The 10596-nt window shown below is 37.8% G+C and overlaps 2 protein-coding genes across 2 annotated transcripts; one reads left to right on the top strand and one right to left on the bottom strand.

The window, feature by feature from the left end:
• Positions 1-686: 686 nt before the first annotated feature.
• On the bottom strand, positions 687-5698 carry LOC122000516. Its single transcript, XM_042554899.1, has 7 exons — positions 5195-5698; positions 1868-2167; positions 1747-1790; positions 1586-1639; positions 1289-1415; positions 1154-1213; positions 687-986 (listed from the first exon to the last, which is right to left on the bottom strand). Exons 1-6 carry the CDS (start codon positions 5325-5327, stop codon positions 1179-1181), a joined length of 693 nt encoding a protein of 230 aa, XP_042410833.1. The 5' UTR covers positions 5328-5698; the 3' UTR covers positions 687-986; positions 1154-1178.
• Positions 5699-7449: 1751 nt separating this feature from the next.
• Positions 7450-10270, top strand: LOC122002632 (cysteine proteinase 1-like). Its single transcript, XM_042557866.1, has 4 exons — positions 7450-7961; positions 8086-8205; positions 9400-9646; positions 9758-10270. The coding sequence occupies exons 1-4, from the start codon at positions 7500-7502 to the stop codon at positions 10036-10038; spliced, it is 1110 nt and encodes a 369-aa protein (XP_042413800.1). The 5' UTR covers positions 7450-7499; the 3' UTR covers positions 10039-10270.
• Positions 10271-10596: the final 326 nt, after the last annotated feature.

Raw genomic sequence — 10596 nt, 5'->3', positions numbered from 1 at the left:
TGGTAGCACTCGATTAAAGGGGGCTGGCATATTACCAGCGCCCTCATAGGAGCCGATCGATCTCTTATTTAGCTCTCGAATGAAAAGTTGATCCACTCGATCTCCTCTTTCAGTTTGTCGATCTGCTGCAAAGGTAACATGCTCATGTGTTGGCCGATCAATCAATGCTTATTACTATTGCTCCAATATCTTCGCCACTCGAGTTTGTATCAGTGCATCGAGATTCTCTTACATCAACATCATTATTATGAGTCGTCCGACATCATCCATAGCCACCAGGGAGGGTTTGCAATCTCAAAAGGTAAGCTCCTCACACATAAAAGGAATAAAAGCTAATTTATGATTAGGAAAAAAAATTATTGCACATTATTTGTCAAAATGTAGAGGAGCCTTCACATAAAATTATTACCATATGAAAACTCTTACAAATTAAAGTAAAACTCTACGAAATAGATCCTCAGGGGTTCAAATATTGAAATCAACCCTTTTCTAAAACCCTACGTTAACGGAAGCTTCAAGCACTACACTGCTCAGAAAGAAGACTTCAAAAGTAGAGTAATGAATGGATTTTTCACAGTGATTCGACTACATCAAACTCGCTCTATAGCTATCACAGAAAAATTAACAAACAATTGCAAAAAAGGAAATAAATATATATACAAATAGTGTGTTTTAACTCTTTTCTGCCTCGGCTATTCTGAACCATCAAAACAAGGTTTAATTCACACTGTTTTTGCTTCAAAAAGATTACTCATTTACTTCAGTCTTCAATCAGGAGGTCCAATGCTTACAAATGAAATTTACACAAGTTTTTACCAAACATAAGCATTTGTCCATTTGGTTACACACATCAACTTGATCTCAATGCTTGCTTGATTGCTTGCTTTATCCAACACAAGGTGGTCGTTGATGGCAAGCTCCAAACACTCGACTAGAAGTTTCGAGATCATCCTGAAGCTCTACTGTCCAGCCAGTGCAAATCCAAACTGAAGGTGGAATAATGAAACCAGAGAAAAATACTCACAAATGGTGTTTTTGAAACTGAATCAAAATGACTAATTGATCAGTTACTTCGAAAATTACAAGGCAATCTAGTACGGTTGAAATATGAAGACATCAAAGTGTTGAAGTGTAAAAGAAAAAAAAAAGTTACCTTTACATATGATGTGCCTATGATCTCAACAAGCATTTTCATGAGTCCCATCTCCAGACTCTGGATGCCCACAGAAAATTGAAGAAACTTATTACTGTTTTGCGCATGGACATACAAGGGAAATTAACAGTTTACCATGTATGGCTTCCAAGATCTCTTCTTTGTAAACACCAAGAGGTGAACCATGGACAGACAAGATCATCTCGCCATTCTTTGGTAACCTTAAGGTCTTGGGTGTCATGCCATAAGATAACCTAGTTGCCTATGTAGAAAGGGAGATGTGAGAATTGGAAACACAGATCGGATGTTTTTGTTATAGACTTTAAAAAACATGATCCAAAATGAAAGGTTGCATCTTGCCTACACCTAAAAATAATGTTGTCCAGAGTGAACCTTCAAGCTAAAAAGAAAATTCTAGTATGAAGAACAAACCCCGGGAGTTTTTAATGTCTCTTGTCTTCCTCTTTCAGATGGCTCACTGAAACCCTAAAATAGAGAATATATGCATTAGTGTTAACTATTTATGCATAACTGACGAGAATGAGAGGTTTCTGGAGTTGAAAAAAAAAAGTACAGATGAATGTCTGGCATACAAAATTACTCATCCTTTGGTTTCCAGCCCCCAGAGTCTTCTTCGCTGTGAAAAGGCATCCAACAGCACGAATTATATGGACAGTCTGAGATGGACAACATAACAAAGAAAGGCACTCCAACCTGGATCAACTGAAAACTGAATATCACTCATAGATGGCATAGTGAAAATATTGCTAACTGAAGCACGATCATATTTGCCACCTTCATAGTAAATCTCGTTGTTGTTCCATCGCAGCTCAAAAATATTATATTTCTTATTCATGGTTAGAGTTGCATTTGGCAAATTTTCTTGAAAAAATGGGATTGCAGGAGTGTCCAACTGATCTTTGCTGAAGTACAAAGGAAGCAAGCGCACCCATGAAAGCAAGCTTCCAGTCTCCACTTCACAATTGGCTTTTGTTGCAGCAGTTCTCCTTTCAACTGTAAAGTTCCAAAGATCAACAACAAAAATAAATAAATGTTTTATTATCAAGGGGCGCTTGACGCATCTGCACCTAGACATACTGAATCACGAGTCACCAATACAGGAGGATATAATCAACAACAAAAAAATAACAACACTAGTTACTTACGATGGAGTAAATTTTGTGATCATTGTAACTTCATTCCTTCATGTGGTGAGCTTGTCGTCTCATTGACAGCTCGGTATGGTGGGACTGTCGGTATAGTGACATGGACTATGTCTCTTCAATTTGTCAGCACACCCATTTGGGTAGTTGAGGCACCTTTTCCTTTCATGTTGCCTAGTCACCCTTCCAAGGTAGTCATTTCTAACACATAGTCGTCGGACTTTATCAACACACTCCTTGGACAATTGGCACACCCTTTTAGGCAAGTCATTTTCAACGTGTAATCATTAAACTTTGTCAATGCACACCTCTTCAAGTTAGTCATAAAGATAGAGGTATGTGTTGGACTCCTTTTCTTTAAGACGGTATTACCAGCTCAAGTTCTTACAATTGTTAGTAATCATCCCAAGATACAATGACCTTCTTCTCAAAATAAAAGCATTATAAATTTTGAGACTTGATGAACTTCAATCACATTACCAACTCATAAAAGGATAAAGGGAGGAGAACTCAAGAGGAGAATCACAACTTAAGAATTAAGAATTGAGTTAATTGAACGTCAGGAATGAGGTCTCTTTTATAGCAATTGAGAGGGAAGTTCAAGAGGTGCAAAGTCAATTTAAATGGTTAAAAGTGTTAGTTCCTCCCTTGTGATCAAGGCTTAATCATAAGTTTTGATGTTTGACAAACGATAAAGTTATTGATTCGTATTTAACATACAATTTGAGTAATAAATTTTGATGTGTCAATTTGATTATCTTAGATCAAGTAGATTGGAATGGAGGGTAGCTTGGACCAAGATAAATCTTAAATAGCGAACATCATGAATTAAGTGTGGAGCAAGAGTTAGGGCTTACAACTCAAAGATGATTATCAAGCTGGGATGAAGACCTAAAGATATGTGACCCAAGTTTTGTGCTTGCAACTCACATTTGAAGGGAAGCCTTGGCGCAACGATAAAATTACTGTCATGTGATCAAGAGGTTACTAGTTCAACTTTTGAAAACAGCCTCTTGCAAAGCACAGTAACCTTTCCCCGGAACCTAGTATTGACGAGAGCTTCGTGCACCGGGCTAACCTTTTTTAATTGAATATCACATCTATACTTGCAAGTGTATACACACTTGTTACTAACTCTTATTGACCTGTGCATAACAACCCAATTCAAGTTTGACAATAGAGGCGTAGCCAAGTGGGGATGGGATGTGCGACCACCCTCTGAGTTTTTTTTTTTAAAAAAATTAATACTAGACCTCACCGTCACTTTGATCAGCTGATTCACCACTGTTCGTTGTCAAAAACCTAAAATTGACCATATATTTTGAAAGCCCTCAATCTAAGCTATCCATTGGTACCACTTTTACAATGAAATAACGTGATTTGGAATGTTAAATATTGAATTTTAAAAATAAAATATATAATAATAAAATAAACTATTGAACTAAATCGTAGAACATGAAGTGAGGGCGCTAAATTAAAGTTGGATCGGATTTGAACTAAATCCAATGGGTAAGCACGGAGATAAGGATTACGTTGATTCAAACCGGGATTTATTTGGAGTTCATTTGGTCAAGTTATCGCTGAACCAATTTTAAGGTTTAAACAAGTTCGATCGGTATAAAATGAATTAAGGCATTTTTGAAGAAACCTTCTCTTTCCTTTTTTTTTCCTCCCGTATCTCCCTACGCACACTGCAACCCTCATTGTGCCACACGCCACCGTCGTGTCTTTGCCCATCCCTCTCTTTTAATTTTCCCGTCCTCATCTTCCCCCATTTCCTTCTTCTTCTTCTCTTTTCCAGCGACAATAAACTTGTAGTTTTTTCCTCTCCTCTTCTAAGCACAAGAGCTCTCTTTTCTTCTCCTTTCTCTTCTCTAGCAAGCAAGAAACGCAGCATCATCTGCTACCCTCTTCCGGCAACAACTTCTCTGTTTTTCTCAAAAGCAAAGGTCTTTCTTTTATCTTTTCCAATGAGCAACCCTTTACAAGCAACTCTTTTTCCCCTTTGTCCAGCCACAACAACAACAAGAGGAGTAAGTTGTTCCTTTCTTCTTTCATGTTTCATTTTAAATATAAACTTTATTTTAATAGGTTGGTAGTTAGGGTGATTATTTAAATCGGAATGGAAGTCTCATATGTAGGAATGCTAAATATTATGAGGAAGCAAAATCACAAATGATTCTTCGACTTTGAGTCATAGATAAGCTCTAGGGATCGACAGGTCGTGATTTCGATTAGAACCAATGGCTAAATATTTTGTGTCGTATTAGTTTTTTTAATTTATTGAATTCGCTCCCTTGGTTGAAAATCCTAGCTACGCCACTGTTTGACGAGTGCCAATGTACTTAAACGAGTCTAATTCAAGTGTCTTACTTATCTACAAAAAGGTAGGAAAGTCCTTTAGAAGCAATTTGGATCTTGAATGAATGCAGGACTTTCAGAGTTCTGTATAGGAAAATCACGCTCATGCATTCATGTTTAGATGTACCCATTCAGTTACACGTTACAATGAAACAGGTATTGACTTTGCTGCATCAAAAAAGGAATGTAGAATTCCACATAACTTCCATCCATGTCAAACTGTTTGCATTATGTGTGTAGTTAAAGAACTACCATATGGATTCAGTATACCAACAATACTAATTCGATGTCCAAAGGCATTTCAGACAACCAAACAATACAAACCGCAAACTGAAAAAATACCTCACTTTTCCATCTTCCGTATTCATGAAGCACCGTTAGATTACAAAAATCTTCAGCATTGGTATAGACATGGAACTTTCTTAACATGAAGATATAGGAAAAAATGATATCACGGATTCTGATCATTTCTTCCATAAGAAAATTTATAAGAATAGCCTAAGAGACGAATCGGTACCTTCCCGATTATTGAAAGCCCGTTGTCGCTCCTTAAATTGCATGGTGCCACTCTCGATTGGAGCGACATTTTCGTCAACCTCCGTCCTCAAAAAAGATTTTTTGACAGCTTTTTTCCTGCCCTTCTTCGGCATCGGAACGAAGTAGCAAATGAACTGCCCTAAGCTTGGTGTTCCAAGAAAAGAAAAGAAAAATGGAATTTGGGAAAGAACTGTGGAAGTTAAAGGAACATAAACATCATCAATGACGACGAAATCCGCAGCCAATTCGTGTGTCGGGCACAAGTTACTGCTCCGAGAAAAAAGGTACGACCTTTCTTATATAACAGAACAGATCTGGAAGTAAGACAAGAACAAGAACGAGAACGAGATGGAACCCTCCGCCGCCGCTCACTTCCACCGTCCTCCACCGCGTCCGCCGCTTGCCGGGCGAAGAGGAAGAATCCTCCGGATCTGGCTTCCCGATCTTAATTCCTACCGTGGGTTCAAAAATTGGGGGGAACAGAGAGTTTAGGGCTCGATTTGAGCATCCAATTTTGTTTAGTAAGTTAAAATACCCGATTCAACTACTCAGCACTTGAGTCGCACGATCTGACTAATTGCACCGCGGGTATTTTCCCATTAGAAAATTGGTTTTTCAAAAACCAAATTATACTCTCAAATTAAATATTTATCAATTAAAACTTAAATAATAGAAAATTAAGATGTAAGAGTTTCTAGTTTGGCCATTTTAGGTTGGAAGATAATTAAAGTTTATAAATATAATCCAAAACAAGCTTATTAATATACCATTTTGATATATTAAATGATTAAAATATTTTGGTTGATACAATATTATATGTATTTTAATAATTAAATGATAATAACATAATATTAGTCGAAATTCAAAAGGTACTCTTTAACTATATTCAAATTAAAAATTAGTGTTATTTTTTAAGAAAAATTAAGGTATGTGTGGGTCATTGTTTTAGGTATAGTTTATACATATAAAATTGAAAAGCAATAAAAAAATTATATTAGCCAAAAATCAAAACGAACTTCATATTTTAAAAATCATAAAAGAGTTCTCATTTATAATTTTTAATACACCGACCCAATCAGACATTCAAATTCAATCACCCAACTATTCTCTAATATATTTTTCCATATTACTATCTTCTTGTCCCCTCGGAGGCGATGTGATAATTAAGATATATGATATTGTCACATGAAGTCTTAGGGTCGAAATTCGATGTGATCGAGCATGACCTTCCCCATGTCTTGACCATTTACACTAATGGTTAGTAACCTCCCGATTAACGAGGCGCTAGGATGAACAAATCATTTTTTTACCACATATTACTATCTTCTCTCATATATAATGAATATAGCGATTTAATATATTCAACCATATTCATAATATAACAGTTACCACATAATAGTTATTATAATATTATAGTAAATATGATCTAATTAAGAAATTGTTATAATATGAATTGATTTTATCCATACTATTGATTAATGAAATTATGTGATAGAAAATGATAATATGAGAAGAATGTATTGTACGAGAGTTGCTATTGGAGTTGGACGTTCTTTGTAAAAAAAAATTTAAAAAAATGCCCTTTGATAATTCCAAGAAAATAAGATGCGTTTTTATTTTTGTCTAAAAATATTTATGTGACAAAGATAGATTTTTATAAAGTGGGGTGAGCTAGGAATTTATCATTTTAGGTAGATTTAGAAGAAAAATACTTTTAAATTAAAAAAATGGATGCCTTCTAATTTCTACGACCATATATATTTTAATAAATGGAAGTATAATAATGGCCATAACGACGACCACGGAGATGATGATCCATTGGCTGACGTTATCTAACCTTATACACGTATACACGTAGAACTCAACGATTTCCCCAAGGAACATATCACAATCGTTGGATAATTATCGACGGCTGAGATCTATCTAAACCTACGAGACCCACCACGCAAAAGCATGTATGTTCTCTTCGAAACAGCGAATCCTCCCTAGCTATGTCGACTTCATCTACAAACTACCAGATGAGTACCATTGAACATACCCAAACTGTCTTCCTGTATCGGGCTATTTGTGGGCTCCACTTATGGTCAAATTGCATAGCGGGTATGTGAAGATGCTGACTCATGAACGAGTTGCGTACGCAATGGTAAATGCAAAGATATTATGGCAAGGCGCACACGTGTCACCATCCTACGGGTCGGTAATCCTCCAATGGATGCACGCAACTGGTGATTATAACTGAGGCGGATGAGCTGAAGGGCGACGCAGACGAGGGGCACCTTGACTCGATGGATCTCCTCCGCCTCTCGCTCTCGCTCCTCCTCCTCTCCTCGGCGGCGATTGCCTCCTCCTTCGGCGCGGCGGACGATGCCAAAGAGGATCAGCTGATCCTGCAGGTGGTGGACGCCGTGGAGGACGAGGCGTCAGGGCTTAGCGCGGAGGCGCACTTCGCCAGCTTCGTAAGGCGGTTCGGGAAAACCTACGCCGACGAGAACGAGCGTGCTCATCGCTTCAAGGTGTTCAGGAAGAACCTCCTCCGGGCGGCGCGGCATCAGATGCTGGACCCCACCGCCACCCATGGAGTCACCATGTTCTCCGATCTAACTCCAGCAGAGTTCCGACGCGCCTACCTCGGTCTCCGCCGCCCGTCTATGACTTCTTCCCCCGAGGCGCCCATCCTTCCGACCAACGACCTGCCTACAGACTTCGATTGGAGGGACTATGGAGCCGTCGCCGCCGTTAAGAATCAGGTTCTCTTTTTAACTAATCTACAGTCCAACCCCTAAATCATCATCTTTTTATCCCTCTTTGTATGTTGGTCTGATTTAATTTGCTCTTCTTTTTTTTCTTTACTTTTTTTTGGTTCTACTTTAGGGGTCGTGTGGATCGTGCTGGTCCTTCAGCACCGCAGCAGCCCTGGAAGGAGCACACTTTATGGCCACTGGAAAACTGGAAAGCCTCAGTGAGCAGCAGTTAGTTGATTGCGATCATGAGGTCTGGTCTTTTGGCTTAAAAATTCTACATCTAGGCTTGATTGCGGCTATTAAAAGAGAGGAGAACCTTTTCAAGAAAATTCTTGATTGTTTGAGATCATTGATTTGATTTTTTACTGTATGTTTTATGGAATTGTAGAACCTGTCCAAAGTAATTTACACTACTGGAAGTCTTAATTTAAGAATTCTTTTGGTGAGGGAAAATACCTACCTAACCAAGAGTAGGAAAATGTCATTATCTGTGAATAGGAGGTTTTTACCCTATAATAATTTGATGATGCCTGGACCTTTATCTTGAAGGTTTCTACTTGAATGCCTCATTTATTACCTTTTGCATTGTTACAACTAAGAACCTACACGACAATCACTTTAATAATCGATGGGATTTTTGAGTGGGCCCATAAAGGCTTAAAAAATCAGGAAAAAGGACCTCCATGGAAATAATTGTGATTTGTTTGTATATTAGAATTGCTATGGCCATTCATCTGGAAGATAGAAGGATATTTCATGATAATTCTGTAGTAAATTGTACAGGTTTTTGAACTGGTAAAATGTTCAGGTGGGCCCGTTCTTGTTTGATAGTAAAAGAATCATTTTTTTTTTCTCTGTTACGAATGAATGTTAATGATAGGATAGTAAACATCACTATATATTATTTACTGAATGGTACAATGCATTCATCTGTTGATTAGGAATTATTATAATTGATTTATCTATTCCATACATTTCCTATGTTTGATCTAGTAGTTCCATATGATTTCAAGCATACTTCTCGAGTTCTGACATATGAGCTGAAATGCATAGATCTTTGACCTGATCACAAGATTTTCTTCTTTAACTTTTCACGCCAAACCCTTGTATTCTAATGTCTTCTGTGTTCAGAAGTTGATTCAAAAATTCAATTTTTGTATCTATTTCAGTTACTTCTCTTTTAAGCTTGATTTACTTGTATGGAAAGGCATGAGGGAGCAAGGAAGAGTTAAGAAATGGATAACAAAATTGATGGATTTCTGTGTTGCTTTCCCTCTTATTCCTCTTCCCTCTTTTAATTATCCACACAAGGAAGCTAAACCTGGTCGTTTCTCTGGCATTGTTGGTGTGACATCTAAGCTATCAGTGCTGGTCCCTCTTCCCTCGCAAATTTTGGCTCTTCATATTACACATTATAATCTAGCAATTTATCATATTCTTGCAGTGCGATTCGGACGAACCAGATGCATGCGACCAGGGATGTAATGGCGGTTTAATGACTACTGCATTCAAGTATTTACTCAAAGCTGGTGGGCTTCAGCGTGAGGAAGACTACCCTTACACTGGAACCGACCGAGGTGGTTGCAAGTTTGACAAGTCCAAAATTGTTGCTTCAGTTCAAAACTTCAGTGTCGTCTCTGTTGATGAAGATCAAATTGCTGCTAATTTAGTGAAGCATGGCCCTCTCGCAAGTAGGTGACCCTATGTCATTTTTCTACTGATAAACCTCTAGCAACATATACCAGTTGATCTGACCTTTTATCATCGCCTGATGGATCATATTGCTGTTATTGTTTCTGCAGTTGGTATAAACGCTGTGTACATGCAAACCTATATCGGAGGTGTTTCGTGCCCTTATATTTGTGGACGGCATTTGGATCACGGGGTGCTGCTGGTGGGTTATGGTTCTTCCGGATACGCCCCAATCCGCCTCAAGAACAAGCCTTACTGGATAATAAAGAACTCCTGGGGAGAGAGCTGGGGTGAGAATGGGTATTACAAGATCTGCAAGGGTCGGAACGTCTGTGGTGTGGATTCCATGGTCTCCACAGTTACTGCAGTTAACATTCAACAAGATCAGTGATCATTTGCTCTAGTGCATGTATTATAGTTCCATATGCAGACTTTCTATTTGCATGGGTTATCTTTATGCTGCTTGAAAATGTTGCAAGTTAAATACCTGGTGTAGGTGTCTATGTGGCTATGCCAATTCCTAGAATCACATGATCTCTGTCTTTAGGTATGTTTTCTAGTTTGCTATGTTATCTGTATATATTAATTAATAATGACTAGTGCAGCTCTACAGTTCTATATCATATATGTTAGTTACTATTGTGCTGTTCATGGCAGAAAACAGATTAACAGTCAACATAGACTGAGAAAACAGAAACTACAAGCAGATAGCTGAATCGTTTTTCATCTAGTTTCCGAGCTAAAGTTGGTCCAATTTATTTTTTCCAAACAGTTTACTTCGGTTGAGTTCCTACATCTATGAATTGCTGAAAACTTATGTGTTTCTCTTTATCTTTATTTTGCTTTGCAGCATTTGGTAGCATTGAACTAATTGATGACTTGAATGCAACTTTAAATAGAACAATCGCATACTAATCTGGCAAGGAATGGTATGTTGTAAGATTTGAAT

Source organism: Zingiber officinale, chromosome 7A, assembly GCF_018446385.1.
Source record: "Zingiber officinale cultivar Zhangliang chromosome 7A, Zo_v1.1, whole genome shotgun sequence".
Lineage (NCBI taxonomy): Eukaryota > Viridiplantae > Streptophyta > Magnoliopsida > Zingiberales > Zingiberaceae > Zingiber > Zingiber officinale.
The sequence above is the reverse complement of the archived record's forward strand: the minus strand, read 5'-3'. Positions and strand labels throughout refer to the sequence as shown.